The sequence below is a fragment of the Pan paniscus genome, chromosome 5 (genome assembly GCF_029289425.2).
Source record: "Pan paniscus chromosome 5, NHGRI_mPanPan1-v2.0_pri, whole genome shotgun sequence".
NCBI lineage: Eukaryota > Metazoa > Chordata > Mammalia > Primates > Hominidae > Pan > Pan paniscus.
This window is the reverse complement of record NC_073254.2, coordinates 156,616,260-156,640,699: the sequence shown is the minus strand read 5'-3', so window position 1 is coordinate 156,640,699 and position 24,440 is coordinate 156,616,260. Positions and strand designations below refer to the sequence as shown.

Genomic DNA, 24,440 nt, shown 5'->3' with positions numbered 1-24,440 from the left:
GGATTTTGGAGCATTTTAGATTTCAGATTTTTTTATTAGGGTTACTCAACTTGTATTTACAGTGTGCCTTTTTAAAATGAATATACTTGCATTTTTTGCTGTTATTGTTCAGTCTAATTTGAAAAATCTCTTATTAGGAATGATTAGATCATTTACATTTAATGTGGTAACTGATAGTTGGGGCTATATCAATAATATTGACTATTTGTCTTATTTATTTTTTATTTGTCTTACATGTTTTTTGTTCTTTTAGTCCTCCATTCTTGCTTTATTTTTATTAACTTAGTATTACATTTTCTCCTACATTAGCACTTTAGTAATAGTTTTCATATTATTCTTTGAGTATTCCCTAGAGATTACAACCTGCATCCTCGGCTTTTATAGTCTACCTTACATTTTGTATTTTACCGCTTCCTGAACAAGGAAAGAAACTTGGAGCAGTTTAAATAATCAATAGATTTTAAATAATTTTTATATTTTAGATCTAGTCACATATTTACTCTTTCTAATGCTCTTTCTTTCTGAAGTTCAGTGCTTCCAAATGAAATCACTTTCCTTTAGTCTGAAGCACTTTTAGTATTTTTTTATAGTTCAGATCTGCTGGCAACTAGTTCCCAGTTTTTGTCTGAAAATATCTTTTTTAGACTTTTTTTTTTCTTTTATTACTCTAAAGATGTCACTACGTTGTATTCTGGTTTCCGTAGTTTGTATGGCAAAGTCTACTGTCAATTTTATTGCTCCTTTGAAAGTAATGTATCTTTTTTCTCTGGCTGATTTTAAAAGATTTTCCACTGTGTTTTCGGATTTTGGTAACATGTTTTGGCATTTAGACTATAATTATCTTATTTTATCCTGCTTGAGTTTTGCTGAGCTTCTTGAATCTGTGGGTTGATGTTTTCATCAGTTTTGAAATGTTTTTATCCATTATATCTCACATATTTCTTGTGCTCCATATTCTCTTTCTTCTCTTTCTGGGGCTACAGTAATACATAGGTTAGACCATTTAACTGTGTCTCCTCTGTTTCTTATGCTTTGTTGTTTTATGTGTGTGTGTTTTCTTTTCTTTTTTTTCTATATCTCTGCTTCAGTTTAGATACCTTCTATTGACATGCATTTTAGTTCACCAAAACTGTTTTTCCACTTTGTTGAATTAACTTATAAGCCCATACATTGAATTATTGTTTTCAGGTATCGTATGTTTTGGTGCTAGATTATGTGATTTCTTTGATTCTGATTCTTTTTTGAAGTTGTTTATATCTTTTATCCATTTTATCTTTTTCTCTATATTCTTTACCGTATTTGTCATAATTATCTTAAATTATGACAAATTATCTTGTCTATAAGCTCCAGCATCCAAATTATCTGTAGGTCAGCTTTTGTGTGTGTTTGCTTTTGTTTATTGGTCACAACTTGCTGGCTCTTTGCATGTCTCATATCCCAGACATTTTGTATTAAAAAACTATTGAGACTTGGAGATGATTTTATTTTCACTCACAGAGATTCTCCTTTTCCTCTGTTAGCCAGATAGGGTAAGAAGCTGATTACTTCAACAAATGCAGTTGAGTCGGGTTGGGTCTGGGTTTTCATTTTCATTGACCTTATCTGTTTCTGTTTTATCTCTGCTTCTTAGCTGTGACCCTCTTGAACTTTTAATTGATAGGCAGGCATATTTCTATCTTCTTATCCCTTAAATACTGTCGGACATTTCTTATCTGTCCTTGAGAGTTTTGTGTTTAGCTCTTTATTCTCCAAAATTTGGTAGATTGCTTTTTTTCTTTTTCTTTCTTTTTTTTTTTTTTTTTGAGATACAGTCTTTCTCTGTTGCCCAGGGAGGAGTGCAGTGGTGTGATCTTGGCTCACTGCAACCTCCACCTCCGGGGTTCAAGTGATTCTCCTGCCTCAGCCTCCCGAGCAGCTGGGACTACGGGCACACAACACCATGCCTGGCTAATTTTTATATTTTTAGTAGAAATAGGATTTCACCATGTTGGCCAGGCTGATCTTGAACTACTGACCTCAAGTGATCCGCCTACCTTGGCCTCCCAAAGGGCTGGGAGCCAGTGCACCCAGCCCAAAATGTGGTAAATTTCTTAAAGGGAAGACTTTTTTCCTATGGTTGTTGTAGACTTCTTTCCCTAGTGGGACTTTTCTCCTAAACACTCAGGAGATTTCACTCTGTCATCCCAGCTCTACTCCACACCCTAGCCTCCTGTACAACTCAGCATTCAACGAATGTCCTGTGAAGAAAACAGCAACACATTTGGGGCTCCTTCAGGTTTCATTCTGTTGTGCCAAACCACGCAATTGTCAAGAAATCCACTAGTTTCTCTTTTTCTTGGTAAAGTTTAAAATAGACAGAGTTTCTCTGCCCATGCCAAGCCCAAGCCTAATCTCAGGGTCAGAATCAGCAAATGCCCCATGAAAGACAACAGCAATTCAGCTCATCTTGGAAGGCCACTTCCCTCTTTGGAGTTTATTTCAGTGATTTTTTTTGTTGCTTCCATAGATCTCCAGTGTCTGCAAAAATGTGTTTTTGATATGTATTCTTATTTCCCCCTAATTACTGAAGCAGAAGTAATGGCTCCCAAGTAGACGACTACATCTTACTTGGAAACACAAGTTTTCCCCCTCACATTTAATATTTGTCCACAATACAAATGGCTATGTAGGTTCCCAACATTTGTATAATATTTTATTCCATGTTATACTTTATAGTATTATTGGAAATTTAGGGTAATTTTTCATCTTGTAACAAATGCCCTTGTAATGAAACTTCTGATTACATGTTTAATGTTTTTTCTTGGTATAAATTTGTAAATGTATAATTGTTAAGAGTTATACATAGTTTTAAAAAATTTCTATAGTTGGCTGGGTGCAGTGGCTTACACCTGTAATCCCAGCACTTTGGGAGGCCGAGGTGGGCGGATCACCTGAGGTCTGGAGTTCGAGACCAGCCTGACTCACATGGCAAAACCCCATCTCTACAAAAAAAAAAAAAAAATACAAAAAAATTATTCGGGCATGGTGGTGCATGCCTGTAATCCGAGCTACTCGGGAGGCTGAGGCAGGAGAATCGCTTGACCCCTGGAGGCAGAGGTTCCAGTGAGCTGAGATCGTGTCACTGCGCTCCAGCCTGGGCAACAAGAGTGAAACTCCATCTCAAAGAAACAAACAAACAAAAATTCTATAGTTTTGATATTGGCAAATTTCTGCCAAGAATACTGTACTTCTTTGCTTTTACAGTATGGGAGAATTCCCACTTCCTGCAGTGGTATACTAATGATATATGACAGGATTTTATTTCTTTCGTAATATACCTACATGCTCTTTTAATCTCCAGAAAACATTAAGACTTTTTCCTCAATACAGTACTCAATTTAGTCTCATGGATTGAGGGGAGCTCAAGAAAAATGTGAATTATTAATTTTATTGGTGTTTATCTTTTCATTTAAAATACAAAAATATATATTGTTTGTGGTAACAGAAAAACAGATATAAACCCAAATATTCATTTAGGTTGGTTTTGGCACATAGGAGATATTCAGCCAATATTTATTGATTCATTTCGATATGTCTTCATTTTTGCATCTTCCTTTTCATATCTTTAAGAGACATTTCATGTTCTTTGGTTTCAGGGAAAATGCCATAATGTATTTAATGAAAAATATTACGTATCTTGATATGAATTGGTAGAAAGGGAAGTGTCTACTTCTTTCTTCTCCTAAATCCTTTTTTGTTGGGACATTATACTTGCCTCTGAACAAAGACAAAGAACTTTGAGACTTATGTTAGTCTAAGACCTGTAAGTTGTGACTTGCCTTGATATAGTTTCGAATATCTGTAGTCTAGGTGTATATACTTTTTTCATTTTAGAATGGAAACATGTATACTTCTGGAAACATTAAAAAATGCTTTTTAATCACCTATGGTGATGCAGTGGTACCTTTTTTCATATTCCATAGGTACATAACTATCAGAGCCAACTAGTTAAGATTCATAGTTATTTTTGCTTCCATTCAGAGATGCTCGTTCTAATTAAAGAGCAAGACATTTAAAAAAGAGACATGGTCCTCAATGTTCAGAAAAATATATTTTTTGTTTTCATTTGATGTTTAATTTATTTTAAATTATGGAAAATTATGAGTATATATAAAAGCCAAGAATATACATTTATTGTGCCTACAATATACACTATTGTGCCTATCACTATGTTTACTATTCCTGTCTTTTATTTACACAGTTATGACTTAGGTGAGAATGTTTTTATCTTGGAATTATAATGTATTTCTTCCCACATAACCTTTTTTTGGTATCATCAAATGGTCATTTGTTAGATATTTAGTTCTTATATTTTCTTCAGCATGATTTTTTTAAAAATAAAAGTTTCATTTTTCATGCATTGGCCTCAGGCAGTTCCTCTTAGTCACTAGGGCATTTATTGTATTTTTCTCGTTTTACATATACCTAAGTGAAATTATATTGAATATCGTTGCCCGTTTAATGGTGCATGTGAGGAAACCCTTAAAAGTATCCTAGGAAGTATTACCTTGAAAATAAAGTAAATATTCAAACACTGAAGTCCTTTTAAATATTGAAGTATTTTCAAAGGTTGATACTCAGTTTTATGCATATTCAGAAAAGTCTTTTTATAACTCTCTGAGCCAAAATTTGTATGTAGAGACATACTCTACATCTCTGCTTTTCTTAATTTCATCCTATAATTGACAGTTTATTTCATTTTTATATCATTCTTATGGAATTGATCATTTCAGTGTGTTACCTCCTCAGTGCTCTGTATATTTTTAAGAGTTTGTAAAAACTACTTTAAAAAATATGTGCGGGGTTCTCATTTTTAAATGTTTATTGTACACACACACACACACACACACCCTGAATGATGGCTTCCAAGTAGACGACTACATTTGACTTGGAAACACTAGTTTTCTTCTGACTTTTAACATGCTTCTACAACATAAATGACTACATAGCTTTCTAACATTTGGAATATATGTTATTCCATATCATACTGTATAATATTATTGGATATTTAGAGTAATTTTTCATCTTGTAACAAATGCCCTTGTAACTAAATTTTCACATTCACATATTTCTGGTAGATGGTTGAAGAGAGGATTTTTTTAAAGACTAGGGTTACTAGGTAGGTTGAGGGTGAGCTAAGCGGGGGAAAGCAACAGAGCTGTGGACAAAGATAACCAGTTTCTGAAGCGTTAAGTCCTAATAGCACACCAGATTCTGGGGTGAAGGCCAGTGCAATATTTTTACTTGCTCAGGCATTGGAGTTATACAAACAGAAGCTATTACACACCCAGGGTTTCATGATTGAGAAAGTTAACTTGTACATTTGTGGTTTTTTATAGGTTCAAAAAGGCATTTGAATCTGAGCCAACACTACAGTCAGGAATTAATTATGCGGTCCTCCTCCTGGCAGCTGGACACCAGTTTGAATCTTCCTTTGAGCTCCGGAAAGTTGGTAATTACAACTTGATATTTTACATGAAAATCAAGAAACTGGACCCAACTTGGTGCAAAGAAAAAGAATCATGAATAGATAAATCTTTTGCTTTCTGTCTTTTCATACTTCCCAAAGAGAAAAAAAGAAACTTATTATATCTCCTTGTTTGGTGTTTCATACTGTTGTACAGAATCCTGATATTAGGACATAATTCAGTTTTTAATTTATCTTACCTGTTTCTAAAAGTCCCCCTGGTTAATATTCCAGCTCAAACTAATATTGAGGATATGGGTTCTGCATTCAACCCCCAACTCCTAAATAAGGTTGCTGTTTTGTGAGACATCAGGAATATTTCCTATTTTGGATTGTGCTTTTGTGGTGCTTTTTTTTCAAAAACCTCTGCTGTTTCCTTTATCTGTTTCTCAAGCACACCTTTCCCTATGATTTCACTGGTGTTGGGGGAAGAGCCTCCCAAAACCCCAGGAGCAACAGGTTAAGCAAATGGTGGTCTTGGTAGGAAGTAGGCTCCTCAGACCATCTCTGAATCATAGCCATCGACAGAATGTGCTTTTGTCCCTTTTATCTGTAGACATTATCTCATCTGCTGCCTTTCCCTGGGAATTTAAAGAACTTAGGGCATCTTAGTGAACAAATTTCAAGTGATTTTCTTGGTTTTGGCTTTGATCACATTTTTTAAAGATTCTAGATACTGGAATCCTGTCTATGGGAATCATATTTTGCTCCGTTGGGTATCTAACGACCTCCTTTCAGAGAATCTTTCCAACTCTTTTAGGAATTACTACAGACATAGAAATATTCAGCCTTGTTTTTCATAGGGAAAAAATAACACGTTCATCTTAGTGAAGCTATGAATTGTAGAAGAAACTTTTTCTTCAAAATAAAAAAAAATTTTTTTTGGAAACCAGGTTTCACTCTGTCACCCAGGCAAGAGTGCAGTGGTGCAATCATAGCTCACTGCAGCCTCGAATTCTTAAGCTCAAGTGATCCTCCCACTTTGGCCTCCTAAGAAGCTGGGACTGTAGGCGTGCACCACCACAGCTGACTAATTAAAAAAAATTTTTTTTATAAAGACATGGCCACACTATGTTGCCCAGGCTGGTCTTGAACTCCTGGCTTCAAGCAGTTCTGCCACAGCCTCCCAAAGTACTGGTATTACAGGTGTGAGCCACCACACCTGGCCCACTTTGGCGAATTTCTTGTTACTTTTCTTAAAGAGAAATGAATCCTAGACTTAAAAAAAAAACCATTATTTTGGAAGAGCTTATATCTTTATGTAATGTTCTGGAGAATCTCTGAAGCTAAATAAAGTCAGAATATTTATTTGTTTATTTTTTTAAATGCCCAGACTAAAAGAATGATAAAGTATTTATTACTGTGGGATAGCAGGGGTATTAAAGGCATAAAGGTCTGTTTGAAATAATTTTTTTTTTCTTGTGAGACTGTGTCTCACTCTGCTGCTCAGGGTACAATGGCACAATCACAGCTCACTGCAACCTCGACCCCCAAGACTTAGGTGATCCTCCCACCTCAGCCTCCCGGGTAGCTGAGACTACAGGCATATACCACCACACCCGGATAATTTTTTTGTATTTTTTGTAAAGATGAGGTTTTGCCATGTTGCCCAGGCTGGTTTAGATTGTGCTTTCTTAGTGCTTTTTTCAAAAACCTCTGCTATTTTATTTATTTATTTATTTTTAAGGTTGGGTCTCATTCTGTCACCCAAGCTGGAGTGCACTGGCACGATCACGGCTCACTGCAATCTCAACCTCCTGAGCTCAGGAGATCCTTCCACCTGGGCCTCCCAAGGTGCTAGGATTGCAGGTGTGAGCCACCTTGCCCAGCCTGAAATAATTCTTTTGATTGGTTCAGTGAAATCGGAGAAGGTACATTGCAGTTTGTGCTGTTCAGAAATTATGATTATAATAAAATGTTGTGTCTAAGACTAAATTAAAAACGCTTTACTAGCCAAAATCCCTATAGCAGTGTTCTAAAAATATTTTTATTGCTCCTTTGTTGCTTTTTTCATTGTTTTTATTGATATACATTAGATATATATTTTTTCAGTATATATGTTCTATTTTGATACAGTCATATATTTATTGTTCTGTTCTTAACTCAAGGTGAGGTTTTGTTGAAGCCTCTAAATTATTGCAGGAATTGACAGTGATTTGCATATGTAGGCAAAGCAATGACAATGGTTTGAAACTGTACTTTTTCTAAATCTCCTTTTGAAGGTAAATACTTATTAAGATGGTCAGAACTCTGAGGTTTGAGGAAATGAGATTAATATGTAAAAGAAACATGTTAATTTTTTTCAGGAAGAACTCACTTGTAATACGTGTTAAACATTTGAAAACATACAAAGTTAGTTTAAAATTTTAGAAATTGCATAACATATGCAGACTTAAAATATGGCTTATCAGTGAAGTTTTAGCTATCGTGAGAACTGTTTTAGGCTTCTAAAATACTGTGATATGCATTCTAAATTGTATTGTCCTTCAATAATGAAAACATAGTTAAAACTCACTAACTTAGATTCTATTCAATTGTAAATTATGCTAATCAACATAGATTGATCTAAAGTTAATTTTTGTATGGTAAGAGGATTAAATGGATTTTCAAGGAAAGACAGGTTGGTTAAATAAATTAATAGTTTAATATAATAATGATGTTAATTGATCGTATATAATAAAAATGAGACAATATACTTGGCATATTTTAAAGATACACCTAGTTTCATTCTTTCTTTAAATGCTCCAATCAGCTTTTCCAGTAATTTATACCTCCCATTCCTCCTGTTGGCCCCTGCAAACATACAAATTATTCCGAATTACCGAGTTCTTATAATAACCAGACACTTACTTATGAAGTCCCTTCTTTAAGATGCTTTTTGAAATTTTGATTTATTTAAAAAGGGTAAACAATTAAGATGAGCACTCAATCTGAAGCTCCCTAAATGTATTATCTTAAGATCTCAAATGTAAGAAATGATTCTTAACTGTCATGCTGTGTTGCCCAAAGACTCTTAATTCTAGTTGTGTGTTTGTTTGTGGTTATGACTAATTGCTTCATGGATCTGTGTTTTACTTTTCCAGTTTTTGAAGAATCACTGATGCTTAGGCTATTTAGAGCTAGGATGTAAAAACACAGAGCCATATCCTACATCTTCTTCCTGTTTTCACCTTTGCAAGCCTTAAAAATAATATTCAAACTTTAGCTAAATAACAAGATGATGCTTCCATCTTCTGTGGAATTTTCCAATTCCACTTAGAGGTTTGAGTCTCCAACAGTAATGATGATACAGTAAAAGAACACTATGTTTGGAACTTAGACAACCACTATTTAAATATCATTTTCAGTGAGCATTAAAAAATATTGAATAGAAAATATGTATTACTGTACATAAAAATCCATGAGTCAATAGAGATAATCAAGGAAAAGTCATCAGAACAAAATCTATCACCAACCACTGAAAAACTCCTTTGTCACCTATGGAAGTGACCAACTTTTCAGAAAATTAGAAGTTATAAGGAAAGAAATATGTACTTTTCCTTCCTCTTTCAGAGATACTGTAGTTCATCCCGTTGATGAAATATAGCACTTCTTAGGCTGGGCATGGTGGCTCACGCCTGTAATCCCAGCACTTTGGGAGGTGGAGGCGGGTGGATTACCTGAGGTCAGGAGTTCAAGACCAGCCTGATCAACATGGTGAATCCCTGTCTCTACTAAAATTACAAAATTAGCCAGGTGTGGTGGCATGCTTCTGTAATTCCAGCTACTTGGGAGACTGAGGCAAAAGAATCGCTTGAACCCAGGAGACGGAAGTTGCAGTGGCCAAGATTGTGCCACTGCACTCCAGCCTGGGCGACAAGAGCGAAACTCCATCTCAAAAAAAAAAAAAAAAAATACAGCTCTTCTTGAGCTATGCTACATAGTAAATGTATTATTCTTCCAGAGAATATAATCTTCAAAAGTACACTATTATAGTTAATAAAGTAATGATAAAGCTGATAATGAGAGTGATGTTGAAATAATTGATTCTGGCAAGGATCATCAATTTGAACTAAAAGTATTAAATTGAAATGCTTATTTAAAAAAAATTTACATTTTACCCCTTTTACATGATACCAAAGCTAACTCATAGATAACTTGTTAGTCACAAAGGAACAAATGTACCTGTAGAATGGGAAGACCCAGCTGTCAGTGATCCATCCTCGTATCACTAATAATAGGGTGGCCAGACATGTGCCCTTAGGACTTTATTATGATAACTGTGAAGTGTACAGCAGCTCTTCTTTTTGATTTTTTAATTTTTATTTTTTGAGATAGAGTCTCACTCTTGTCACCCAGGTCTGGAGTGCAGTGGTGCGATCTGGGCTCACTGCAACCTCCACCTCCCAGGTTCAAGCGATTCTCATGCTGCAGCCTTCTAAGTAGCTGGGATTACAGGTGCGTGCCACCATGCCCAACTAATTTTTGTATTTTTAGTAGAGACAGGATTTTGCCATATTGGCCAAGCTGGTCTTGAACTCCTGGCCTCAAGTGATCTGCCCACCTGGCATGAGCCACCACATCCGGCCGAGTGTACAGCAACTCTTGTGAAATATTGTCACCAAAAATGTTTAACTTGAATCTTAAGATCTAAAGTTCTCTTAATAGGAATCACAAGCTCTAGAGAAATAAGTCAAATAATCCCAAGAAGTTACATCAGACAGATCAGAAGGTGAGCACACTAGAGCAGCAGTCCCCAACCTTTTTAGCAATAGGGACTGGTTTTGTGGAAGACAATTTTTCCATGGACCAGGGGCGGGGGGTGGTTCAGGGATGATTCAGGCACATTACATTTATTGCGCACTTTATTTCTATTGCATTGTAATATATAATGAAATAATTATACAACTCTCCATAATGTAGAATCAGTGGGAGCCCTGAGCTTGTTTCCCTGCAACTAGATGGTCCCATCTGGGGGCGATGGGAGACAGTGACAGATCATCAGGCATTAGGTTCTCATAAGGAGCGCACAACCTACATCCCTTGCACGCGCAGTTCACAATAGTGTTCACGCTCCTATGAGAATCTAATGCTGTTGCTGATCTGACAGGAGGCAGAGCTCAGGCAGTAATAAGAGCAATGGGGAATGGCTGTAAATACAGATGAAGAAGCTTTTTGCTCACTTGCCTGCTACTCACCTCCTGTGTGTGGCCCCATTCCTAACAGGTCACAGACCAGTAACTGTCCATGGCCCTGGGATTGAGGACCCTGCACCATGGCACTCCTTGTCTTTTCGAAAAGTCAGGGTCATAAAAAAAATGTGTAGAGGGATTGATTAGATTAAAAGAGATTGAGGCCGGACATGGTGGCTCATGCCTGTAATCCCAGCACTTTGGGAGGCCAAGGTGGGCCTCACTTGAGGTCAGGAGTTAGAGATCAGCCTGCCCAACATGATGAAACCCCATCTCTACTAAAAAAATACAAAAATTAGCCGGGCGTGGTGGTTCACACCTGTAATTCCAGCTACTTGGGAGACTGAGACAGGAGAATCGCTTGAACCTGGGAGGTGGAGGTTGCAGTGAGCAGAGATCATGCCACTGCACTCCAGCCTGGGCAATAGAGTGAGATTCTTTCTCCAAAAAAAAAAAAAAAGTGAGAAATTTAGAGACATAAAAACTAAATGCAATTAATGTTCCTTGATTGGATTCTGGTTTGGAAAAAAAAACTATAAGAGACATTTGGGAGTCAATCCAAGAATCTGAATCAGGACTAGATGATAGATAATATCAGTGAATTGTTTTTGTTAGGTGCAATAATGGAATAGAATATATAGGAAGATTTTTTAGGTATATGCTGTAATATTTCAGAGCGGAATGTCATGATGTCTGTAATTTAATTTGAAATGGTTCAGCAGAAATATTCAGGGAGATGAAGCAATAGCAAAATGTTAACGATTGTTGAAAATATGGTCATTCATTGTAGTTTTATTTTGATGTATGTTTGAGATTCTTCATGATGGAAAATTAAAAAGGATCTGATCTCCACCACTTATAAGGTGTATGGCTTTAGACATGTTGCAATACCTCTCTGGGCTTTATTTTTCCTTACTACAAAAGGGAGATAATCTCTAACTCATTGTGGTGGTGTATGGATCGAGAGAGTTAACATTTTCAGTACACACAGTGCTAGGCATCTGAGTATTCAGTAAAGTCTGCCATTTTCCACTAAAACAGCCTTGAACATAATAACAGCTGCAAGGTGATAAGACTATGATAAAAAGTAAACGATGAAAAAATCCTCAGTGTAAGTCAACCAATTTTAATGACAGCATTGTCAGCATTTAAATTGCATAAATATGCAACTGAATCAAATAAATGGTGAAGTGGTTGTTAACACAGCAATGACATACTGCTCATTGCTTAAAAATTCAACCAAAATATTTTTAAATAGAGAAAAATAATGATCTGGAAGGACTTGGTTAGAAAGGTACAATTGAACATCACGAATTGTGCTTTATTAATTTTTCCCTATGGATGAAGAGCCTAAAAATATTGTAGTCTGGAACCAAGTATAACAGTACTCCTGAAATTCTATCCTATGGAAAAAATCCTAAATACAAAACAAATTTGATGCACTAAGATGTTTATTTCTATATTCTGTGTGGGTGTGAGAGAAAGAGAGAGGAAGAGAGAGAGAGAGAAAGGAAGAGAGAGAGAGGGAGAGAGAGAAAGGAAGAGACAGAGAGAACGGACTTCTAAATATAAAAAATTAGAGCCATGTTCTTAACACCATACTTAAAAGATTAATGTCTTCATGTAGAAACAAGTTTGTGCAAAGAGCATAAATGCTCATTCACAAAAGAAATACAAACATGAAAAGAGAGCCAATCTCAGCGGTTAAAAAAGACAATGTTCCTTTTTTTCCTCTGTCATATTGGTAAAGATGAATGCACGTGATAGTCCCCCTCGCTGGGAAGGGTGTGGGTAAGAGCTTATTGTCAGATGCCTCCAGTGAAAGTATAAATTGGTACAGCATTTTCTAAGGGCAATTTGGCAAAAATGCATCAACACTAAAAATGCGCATGTCTTCTGTCCCTAACAAATCCACGTTTATAACTTTATTATAAAGAAATAATTGAGCAAATACACAAAGCTGTGTGTACAAGAATGTTTAGAGTAATAAAAATGGCCACCCATCTGCATTTGGGTAAATAAATTATGATACATCCATATGCTAAAATACTAATTGACATCAAAAATATACATTTTATCCAAATGCTGGCTGGGTGTCACAATCATGTGATAAATGTATGGCAAGGCCAAAACCAAATATCACCACCACAAAATGAACTTCTGAGGTTCAAGAGTGCATCTGAAATTTTATATTAAAACTATTATTGGGTCAGGTATGGTGGTTCATGCCTGTAATCCCAGAACTTTGGGAGGCCAAGGCGAGAGGATTGCTTGAGCCCAGGAGTTCAAGATGAGCCTGGCCCACAGAATGAGACCCTGTCTCTACAAAAAAATAAAAAGTAAAAACTACAAAGAAATTTAATTAGCCAGTTGTGGTAGCATCTGTTATCTCAGCTAGCAGGTCTAAGGCAGGAGGATCACTTGAGCCCAGGAGTTCGGCTGGGCAACATGGCGAAACCTTGTTTTTCCAGGAAAAAAAACAAAAATTAGCTAGGTGTGGTGGCTCATGCCTGTACTCCCAGCTACCTGGGAGGCTGAGGTGGAAGGATCACTTGAGCCCAGAAATTCAAGGCTGCACTGGGCAGTGATCGTGCCACTGCACTCCAGCCTGGGCGACAGAGTGAGACCTTGTCTCAAAAACAACAACAACAAAATTATATCCAGATAGAAGACCGTGGATGTTGTCCTATGCGTGTGTAATATTTTTTTTTTCATCTCGTGAAACAGCAGTGGCAAAGCTGTTCTCTCTTTACCCTCACAAAATGTGAAGAATTCCCAAATGGACATTTTCCTGAAATACTTGTGGTTTGAGTGGAATTATACGATAAAAAGTAGCATGAAAAATTTTAAACATTATTTTGTTTCTTTCACAGATAATTTTCAAAAAGCTAAAATCATGACTCTCATCAAATATAAAATGGACACATATAAAATCATGACCCTCAGCAAATATAAAATAGACACATATAAAATATTTTATTTAACTCAACTAATATGGAAACTAGTAAGATGGAATGTCCAGTTCAAAAAACATTTCTATTCATAGACAACAAAGAAATGTTAAGATAAGATATCTGAGTTTGATTAAGGAAAAAAAAAAGCTGTTTTGTGTCCACAGGCCATAAATCTTAGGGATTTATCCATTCCACTCTACAGAAATTTGCATCTCTACTGGACAAAAATCTGCAAGTTAACAAGTAAACTTCTGTAAGTCTGGGACCTTTAATAAGTAGTACATAATGAGATGAACTAGCATCACTTTCCTGAGATAGTCCTTGAGTGGCCTTATCTTCCCATATGATATTGAAATGATATATCCTACCTTTTTGCCTTATTTCTAAATCTCAGATAATTTTCCCAACTATTTAATGTGATGGATGTTAGTGGCACCAAACAATGCTACAAGGATATATTTTTTTAAGCAAACAAATACTTATAAAATGCAAAAATAGTACAAGACACAGTAGAATTGAAAATATATAATGAAACATTAAGAACATAGAAGTGCCAAAACAGTGTTGAAAAAGAACAAAGTTGGAGTATCTACATTACCGGATTTCAGGACTTTTAAGACAGTGACATAACAAGACAGTATTATCTGTCAGTCTAGTTCCTTTTTTTTTCTGTTTTTTCTTTTTTTTAGATTTTTAATTTTTTTTCATGAGACAGAATCTTGCTGTGTTGCCCAGGCCGGTCTAGTACTTCTGAGCTCAAGCAATCCTCCCACCTCGGCCCTCCAAAGTGCTGGGGTTACAGGTGTGAGCCACCGTGTCAGGCATATTTCCTTATTTCTTTAATGTTTTAAGTGTGTAATTTTTGTGTCTAAAATTATTATAGCGTTTTACTCTTGCAAAATATATATACTGTATACATTTATACTTCAACTGATAGAATTTCAGCGTAAAAAAGGTAAGATTTTCCTTTTAAGTTATTTAAGAATCCATGTTATAAAAAGACAAAGAAGAAGGTTACATAACAATGTTTGTATTATGACCTTTTAATTTATGCATATACTGACATATTTAAAAATTCTAGATTTATGTACATTAAAGTGACCATAGCAGTTATCCTTGGGTTTTCAAATTAAAGGTTAATTTTCACTTTCTTCTGTGTACCTTTCTGGTTAGTCTGACTTACTATTGTTTTTTTACCAAAGTTTTTATTGTGATAAAATGTACATAACAAAAATTTCCATTTGAAGTGCACGCTTCAGTGGCAATAAGAACATTCGCACTGTTACGCAGCCAACACCACTATTCACCTCCCGAACTTTTTTATCTTTTCAAATTAAAACTCTGTACGCATTAAACTATTACTCCTCATTCCCTTCTTCCCCCAGTCCCTAGTAACCTCTATTCTGCTTTCTATGTTTAGGAATTTGACTGTTATAGGTACCTCTTGTAAGTGGAATCACTCAACCTTTGTCTTTTTGGGTCTGGCTTATTTAATTTAGCATGTTTTCCAAGTTCATCTATGGTATGTATCAGTGTTCCATTCCTTTTTATGACTTATTTTTACAGTGAACTGAAGCCACCTTAATAATCAGAAACTTAACAAAGCTGTTTTAATCTGAAAAGAGGAATGAAAGCTTAATTTTACTTTTTAGTGTAAACCTGGTTCTACCTGTCTGGGGTGCATTTGTAACATTCTACTTCCTGTTTGTATTCTAGGGGTGAAGCTAAGTAGTCTTCTTGGTAAAAAGGGAAACTTGGAAAAACTCCAGAGCTACTGGGAAGTTGGATTTTTTCTGGGGGCCAGCGTCCTAGCCAATGACCACATGAGAGTCATTCAAGCATCTGAAAAGCTTTTTAAACTGAAGACACCAGCATGGTAATAATTAGCTATTATATGTTGATACAATTAATAAACAGCTCCATATTGTTCCCGTATTATATTTATTGAACTGACAATTAGATGATTTTATTTGCTTATAAAATAAAATGCAGAATATAGAGGAAAATTGTGATATTCATAAAACGTGTTACACATCAATTCTGATGACTTTGGACATAGGTGATGTCAGCAGGTTCCTGACTTAGCCTCTCCTGCACATTGACCAACCCACTGGCCCAGATTGGCCAATGTCACCCATGTGAATCATGCAGAGGCCACGCATTTTGCACCTGCAAATATAACTTATGTTCGGGGCCTGAGACCACATTTCCATTGCAGCTGTTAGACCTCTACTCCAAACATATGCCCTTTGTTTCCTCTGTGATCTAATCTCAGTTTTGGAATTCTCATTCTTGATTTTGTTTTCTTCTTACTTAGGATTTGACTGATGACACATTTGAGTGTTTCTTATATATGTGTGTTTTTCTAATTTCAAATTGTTCTTGGAGTGCACCCAAATCTCATCATTATTTTTGTGGTAATTGGAGAGGTGGAAACAAAATTCCATCTGCATTCAGGACCATATTGAAAAACAGTGTTGGCCGGGCGCACAGTGGCTCACACCTGTAATCCCAGCACTTGGGAGGCTGAGGTGGACAGATCACTTGAGGTTAGGAGTTTGAGACCAGCCTGGACAACCGGGTGAAACCCCATCTCTACTAAAAATACAAAAATTAGCTGGGCATGATCGCAGGTACCTGTAATCCCAGCTACTTGGGAGGCTGAGGCAGGAGAATTACTTGAACCCAGGAGGCGGAGGTTGCAGTGAGCCAAGATTGCGCCACTGCATTTCAACCTGGGCGACAGGGCAAGACTCTGTCTCAAAAATAAAAAAGAAAGAAAAGAAAAAGAAAAAGAATTCTTATTAGCATCACATGTAGCGATTAACCATTAGCTATAAAGATTTTAAAAGGCTAACCGTGATATAGTGAAAGCCTGTTTCCAGAGCCGCTCAGAGCCCAGGCCACCGACTCGGCTGTTTTCATCACAGAAACCGTGTGAGGAAGAGACCACCATGTTAGGCCCTCATGGCTTTTTAAAGAATTTTCATCATGTTCAGGTCTCCTTTAGCCAATCCTCCCCAGGGATCTTTCTAAAGATCACAGTGATCTTTCAAAAATGCACACCTGACACTTCCCCTGCACTGAAATCCTTAAATCAATATAGTTTAATTGTTCCTCACAGCCTAAGGAATAAAGTCCATCATTTTGTCTTAGCAAACAAGATTTGCCTTTAGCCATTCCAGCCTCGGCTCTTGTCACACCCCTGGGTTTACACTGCTGTCTCTTCCTACCACACTGCTGGTTTCATGCATGAATGTCTGAGCACGTGCTGAGCATGCCTCTCAGAATGCACACATTCTCCGAGGAACACTCATCCATCACACCTGCTCACAAAGCCGACCTTGACCTAGAGCCCTTCCTCACACCCAAGTCCCTTCTTTAGTGTTTCTGTCATTCTTTAGTTACGCCTCTCTTGATACTGAGCATATAGCTTTTTAAGTTGTCTCTCTGTTTAATCATATCTCCATGGATATTTATTCTTGGTGTTATAACACCTTTTGATATGTATCCCCACAGCACTGTGTGCAGCAGTAGGCATTCAGCAAATGATATGAAATAAAGGAACCAATAGATGCACGCATGATATTGAGTCACATTTGCTGTTTCTTTACAGTGACCATTCTGATGGCAGTATTTTAGGCATCCTGGTTTTTTAACAAGAAAACAGGCACTATTCTATGCAATGGTACTCGCAGCCACAAAACAGTGCCTTAAGATTCCACTAACTTAATTTTTATGGAATGTTGACTTCCATGTTTATAGTCCATAAAGCGCCTGCATAGCCATTATCACCTATAATTATCCCACTCCTCATTTTTCCTAACTTTTTCTTTTGAGGCACCATCTGTCTTATTAGGTTTGAGGGTATTTGTATAATATATAAGCTGAGTTGCTTCAGAGCTAAATAATGATCTCTTATGAAGTGTCTATTTAGGAAAGCTTCCTCAAAGAAGCATAATTAAAAACAAATGCATTAACCGCTTCCTTGAATAGAATATACGCATTTTAAAGTTCAAGTTTTAACTAGATCTATGGCCCTAGTCCAAGTTACCAAGCCCTCTAAGCCTGTTTCCTCATCTCTAAAATAGGGATAAAATAACCGACGTTATTAAGTTTTTGTAAGATAGAAATGAGATAATGTGTGAAAGCACGGCTGGGCGTGTTGGCTCACACCTGCAATCCCAGGACGTTGGGAGGCCGAGGCAGGTGGATCACTTGAGGTCAGGAGTTAGAGACCAGCCTGGCCAACATGGTGAAACTCCATCTCTACTAAAAATGCAAAACGTAGCCAGGCGTGGTGGCGCATGCCTGTGATCCCAGCTACTCAGGAGGCTGAGGCAGAATGGCATGAACCCGGCAGGCGGAGCTTGCAGTGAGCCGAGATTACACCACTGCACTCCAGCCTGGGCGACAGAGCGAGACTCCGTATAAACATAAAAAAAAAAAAAAGTGTGAAAACACACGATATGCAACAAATAACGAATAACGGTGAATCTGAATGCATAACTATTAATGTCATGTATAAATTACATTTACAGAATTAGACTGGGATACATGGGAACAGGTGGTTCTAAATTTGTCTGTTACATGTTTTATATCTTTTCCTTCTCAGGTACCTCAAGTCTATTGTAGAGACAATTTTGATATATAAGCATTTTGTGAAACTGACCACAGAACAGCCTGTGGCCAAGCAAGAACTTGTGGACTTTTGGATGGATTTCCTGGTTGAGGCCACAAAGACAGATGTTACTGTGGTTAGGTTTCCAGTGAGTACTCTTCCTTTAAATCTAAGTACATTTCTTTATTTAAAGAACATCTTGTACTGTGATTATATCAGTGCTTGGGGGCTGATTTTTGGTGCCTTAAAACTGCAGTCATCTGGTTAATATCTTTATTTCCTGCACATTGGTTTGCTTTAGCTTACTTTTAAAAATAACTTCTCAAAATCAGAGAAATGAGATCTATTTTTATGTTTTTGCCATGGAATTTGGGTGGTTCCTTTTGATAAGTGGTGGAGTGTACTTCCTAAGCAATGCAAAGACTGTCTCTTGGCTTAGCTTCAGGCCAGCCCGATGTATGCTTTTCCTTAATACTGCAGTTGCGTTGACACAGTCTTCAGTATTATCTCCCATATTGTGGTGAAAAGTATCAGGCTTACCTGCATTGTTATCCCATCCCCACCACCCATTACCCAGGTGGGTCAGAGTTAGATGTAATATCCCCAATCACTATTTACAATGTTTTAGACCATGAGAAATGACTTGCAGTTTCTGGTCTGCAGCTCATTTTGGCTGGTCTCTAGTGGACTTCAGATATATAGATTTAAATGTATAACACACACACACACACACACACTTTAAAAAAATTTATTGCTCTTCTCAGATGGTGCCATGCCCCTCTGGATGGTTCTTAATATCGTCCAGCATCCAATTCAAGAATTACTGGCAACTCCCTGTATGTACAAATTTCTTTCCACATCAAAGTGATGCCATAAATCTCTCTGAGCTCTCTAATCTCTATCTTCCATACTCAGAGGTGGTGACAGTTCTCAATTCTTTTTGTGAAATCTTGTTTTCTAGTTCTTGTTGATAGGATCATCTACTTCACTTAATTAAATCCATTGCTGACATGAGCATGCTTTACTCTTGCTTCCAGATGAAGCCTTGAGCTCAGCAGGGTCCTTAAGCGAAAGCCTTTCTAACTGAAACACTTCACTTTATTTTCTAGCCTAGATAATGTGTAGCCTAGGAAAATACTTACCTTAGAATGAGCTGGCAGCTTGCCTGTAGCTCGTGCTCTCAGTAGCAGTAAATGTAGTGAAAGAAGAGAACATAGAATTCAGGTATTTAATTGACTATTGACTTGATCGACTAGAAAACTGGCTATGAAAGGAAACCATTCAAATTAGTCACTTTGAGCCCATTTAGATTAGTATCATATGAATTTGTCGGTCATAATATAAATATAAGTGAATATAAAAAATATTTGACAGAATTTGTCTGTCATAAATATAAATAAGTGAATGTAACAAATAAACCAGAAAATATTGAGAAGTTAGGAGAATATAGGTATAAACACCAGTTGAGAGAGGCATCCTTAAGCAAGAAAAGGACTTATAAGACCTAAAGGAAAATATTCACCAATTTGATTTCACTAAAAAATGGATATTTTTGTTTGATTAAAAAAAAACACCGTGAACATGCCAAATAGGAACTGCTAGGCAGGGAGAAAATGTTTTATAAAACTGTGCAAAATTGTCAATTTGCCAAATATGCAAAAAAATCCTATAAAGTGATAAGCAAAATAAAATAAGAAGAGGCTGGGCGTGAGGACTTATACTTGTAATCCCAGCACTTTGGGAGACCGAGGTGGGCGGATCACCTGAGGTTGGGAGTTTGAGACTTTCCTGACCAACATGGAGAAACCCTGTCTCTACTAAAAATACAAAATTAGCCAGGCATGGTGGCGCATACCTGTAATCCCAGCTATTTGGGAGGCTGAGACAGGAGAATCGCTTGAACCTGGGAGGCAGAGGTTGCAGTGAGCCGATACCATGCCATTGCAGTCCAGCCTGGGCAACAAGAGCAAAACTCCATCTTGAAATAAATAAATAAATAAAACAAAATAAAAATAAAAAGAAGAATAAAAAATTTATATGAAGAGATAATTAACTTCTGGTTAGTCAAGAAAATGCAAATTAAGTGAGACACTATTTTTTTGCCCATTGGACTCAAAGAATTAAAACATTTTACAACAGTTGACACCATTGTGGAGACAAGAGCATTTTTAGAGCCTGCTGGTGGGCATAGGAATTGCTGAATATTCTGGGATTCTGTCTGGGAAGGGGATGATAGGATTGTGTAAGGGATCCTGAGGACCTCAACTTTGTTTGCCACATTTCATTTCTTTAGAAAACATTTCGAAGCAAATATGACAGCATGTTAACACTTAGTTATCTGCGAGTGGTAGGCACATAGGTGTTATCTTGCCAACATATTTATGGCATATTTGATTTTTCTCAGCAATCCATTTCCTTCTTGAAACTTTGTGGCTTATTTGGGGTCTGTCTTTTTGTGACAAGACTCTAAAATGCAGTGTTTTCCCCCTCATCTCTAAATACTACTCCTACATCAGAATTCATAACTCAGCTACTCAAAACTTCTTTTCTATAGTTTGTTGTTACACAGAGGACAAAATTGCACAATTTTGTAGTCCTTCTTGAGTTTTCCTACGACTTCATCTGTGTGAGTTCTAGAAAATGCCAGTCTACCGAGAAGCTCCAAATTTAATGGAAATGGCTTTAGGATTAACCGCTTGATTGTTTTCTTATATTTACATGTATGATGAAGTGTTGCAGAAACTGTAAAGATACTGCTTTAAAAAATAATGAAAGCCATATAGATGATTTTTAAATCTCAGTATACATGATAGCATAGCAGAAAAACAGGACAAATATTTGGGTAATAAGTTGTAACCACTTCCAGAATTTGCCACCCGTGCTCTCCCTCATAGAGAAAGGCAGCCTTTTAGTACCTGTGGGGCGATCTTGGTCGCTGCACCTTGTCATGTCCTTAGCATAGCATCTCCGTGGCTCACACTACAAAGGTTGCAGTAGGTGTTGATTAGGATGATAACATTATCCTTCTTTTGAAATGCATCTAAATAAAATCCAGGATGGCCTATTTTAGAAAATATTATTTGATTGTTTTTATTTATCTCAATACTGTATTCATTCTTATTTCTCCAAGAATTAACTGTGACTCTGGGCAAAAGAAAATTGAAAGTTTATTTGGGAAATGATTTGAATGGTACCATCATTTATCACTTCAATTTATTCTTTTTTCTTACCTCTCCTCTTGGTATATTTCCTTTCCTTCTTACATTGAAAAGTTTGGAGACCATCAACTCATTATCTAATGTCAGGAGAGAGGAAGGAGAGACGTATGGTACTTCAAAGACCCTGTAGAAACTTAAACATCTGGTTAATATCTATCCTTTATAGGCCTTGCAGTCTTCCTTTTTGATTCAGATACATGAAATTAGCAGTTAATTATAATATTAACCTAAAAACAAGGAACTAAAAGCAAGAATATATAAACTCATAAGTGAGGTATATCTACCTTTAAGGCTTTGTCAAATTGCCTCCATTCCCTGGTCTGTTTCCCAGCCTTTCTGTGACCTCTGTAATGTGTGCTATGCATTTCTCACATTTTGTCATTTCAAGGATAGAGCAAAGAGCTCAACAAATATTAGACAGTGATAGTTACAACCTTGTTTTTATTTCCTGTCTCAAGTTAGGGACACATAGTTCAGATTTTATCTGTTAGAAATACTGAGATGACAATAAAGACATAATTTAACAAGAGAGGAGTTAGTGCTTTTCTTTTCTTCTGTTGAGTATAATAGTGTGCCCACATAATTTGGGAATGGAGTATATTCTCACTTGTCAATGAAGAGAGTTGGATGATGTTTTGGGAAACCCACCTTTTATTCTCTATTGTTTTGATTTCATATACATTGCGATACTCAGATATGAGAGCACCATTTCTGCAAAGTTTAGATGGGAAAATGATTTTCATTATTCATCATTACCGCTTGTGTCTCTCTTGATTGGAATTAAGATTTTGATTCACTGGGTGAGTTTGTTCCTGAGTCAGAATATGTTCACTTATGGGCTCTCACTGTGTGTTTATTTGTTGCATAGCCCATCTTATTTTCACAGCTAGAGACTGACTGAGAATTCTTGGAGCCCTTAACGTTTTTAATATTCAAAGAGTAAAGAAAAAGTGTTTTTTTCTACCTCCCTTTCTCTAGTTCCCTGTACCTTAAGTAAATGCGCTGTTAAGGTAAGTTGAGAGTAAAACAAATATGCCCAGGTTCTTGTGCCTTCTTTCTGAGAGTGCATTTCATGTTTTACTGTATTATGAATCTGTAATTCCTTATGGGTGGAGCCTTCTGAAGGAGTTTTCCTCCACTTTTATTTGGAAAACTTGCTTGATTCAAGATTAGTTCTAAAGATAATTTTCTTGAGTGTTAAGCAGTAGAGTAGAATGATTATTCCAGTTCCTCTAATAGTTAAGTATTGACTTTTCTTTTTTTAAACATTCCTAGTGAAGTCTGCCTAGGAAATTTGGGCCAGGAAGATGCCTTTAAGCATCTATACAAGTAGATAATGAATCATAGCACCTTTGAAATCAGGGCATGTGTATTATTTTAGTATTATTCACTCCAAATGTGAGATATTAGTAATAATATAATACTTCATGCTGTCCTTTGATGGAGATTCTCAACTCATTTATCACATACCCCTTATAGAGCTTCAAAATAGGAACAAATTTTATTTCTCTTTTTCTCTTACAAGGCTAAATGTATCATTATTGAAGACGCCAGTTTCATCTGGAAGGCAGTGCAAAAACGTGTTTATTATTTCATATAGCTAAGTTTGTTTCTTTGGTTTATATATAAAACTCAGGAATAACCAAAACCATTTCTAAATTTATTTACATGGGTATGAAAACCATACTACTACATCTGTATGATAAAGTGTGATAGCAGAAAAACTAAAATAAGGATGTGACATTCTATGTATGGACCTTTTCTGTCTTTCTTTGACACATTTATATTTATAGAAATAGCTTATGTAGTACATGATAAAATAGAAGATTTTTTAAAGTTATCACTAGTAGATTCCCTGAGGATAGCTGAACCCATGTATGGACTTCAAAAATTTATTTCTAACCTTATTAGCAATACAAGGTGATGCATTATTGAACCTTATGATAATTGATAAATAATGTAAAATGCTTGAAGGATTTATAGGAATAACAGCAATCAGAAGTTGAAATGGTTTACTCCAGGAACAGATTCAGAAGCTCATGCAATAATCCTCTACGTTGGTGCTGGGGTGTTACAGCAGCTCTAAGTGGTTTCAATCTTAAGTCACTGATATTAGTTTCTTTGCCGTATCTTTTCAAGGTATTAATATTAGAACCAACCAAAATCTATCAACCTTCTTATTTGTCTATCAACAATGAAGTTGAGGAAAAGACAATCTCTATTTGGCACGTGCTTCCTGATGACAAGGTAAATTGTGCAATTATTAACACAAGAGCATTAGTAACAAGGGACTTTACACCCTTCTAGCATTTACATACTCCAGCAAATGTCTGTGTTAGTTAAGAAGAAATAGCTCAGCTGTGTGTCTGTCTTGGCATAAATGCATTCCGTATTATAAAACTTGTTAAATTTGAATTATGAATTTTTATCAGTATTAATAAAATATAATTGAACTATTTGGATTTTTATTATAGATGGCATAACCATCCAAAGCATACTCAGAATTGGAATATTTCTGTTTTGTAAATTCATGCCGTAAGTTATGCACCGAAGAACTAATACTTAAAATACGTGACATAAAAGATGCATATGTTAATTTTAGGAAGCCTGTCAGAATGATGCCACTTTTAATCTTACACTGGTACCATTATAGTTATCATTACATCTAGCTGTTTTGTTATCTAAGTAGTTGCCAAATCTCAGATTAGCCACTGACTCAGTGTGCTGTGCACAAAGTGAGGTGGGCTGTGCGACCACCTATTTTGAGAAAGATCTTAAAACAGTCTCACTTCCGCTCATAGCAGTCATGTGGATAAGCCTTTCCACTTCTATATTCATCAGTTTTAATGCATGTACAAATCATCCTACTATTTTTTAAAAACAGACATTTTCAGGACCTGGCTTCAGTCCACAGGATAAACCAACAGAAATGAGAGAAGTCTTGTGGAAAAATAGTTCATTTATTTTCTT

The 24,440-nt window shown here is 36.3% G+C and overlaps 1 protein-coding gene across 6 annotated transcripts in view; it reads left to right on the top strand.

Annotated features, from left to right (window-relative positions):
• MAP3K5 (mitogen-activated protein kinase kinase kinase 5) overlaps positions 1-24,440 on the top strand; it is a 266,344-nt gene that overhangs the window by 148,729 nt on the left and 93,175 nt on the right. For all 6 annotated transcript variants that reach the window (XM_055114152.2, XM_034962926.3, XM_063605010.1 and 3 more), the window contains 4 exons: positions 5,379-5,491; positions 15,348-15,507; positions 18,247-18,400; positions 23,610-23,717. In XM_055114152.2, coding sequence (XP_054970127.1) covers positions 5,379-5,491; positions 15,348-15,507; positions 18,247-18,400; positions 23,610-23,717 — 535 coding nt within the window. The remainder of the gene's footprint in view (positions 1-5,378; positions 5,492-15,347; positions 15,508-18,246; positions 18,401-23,609; positions 23,718-24,440) is intronic.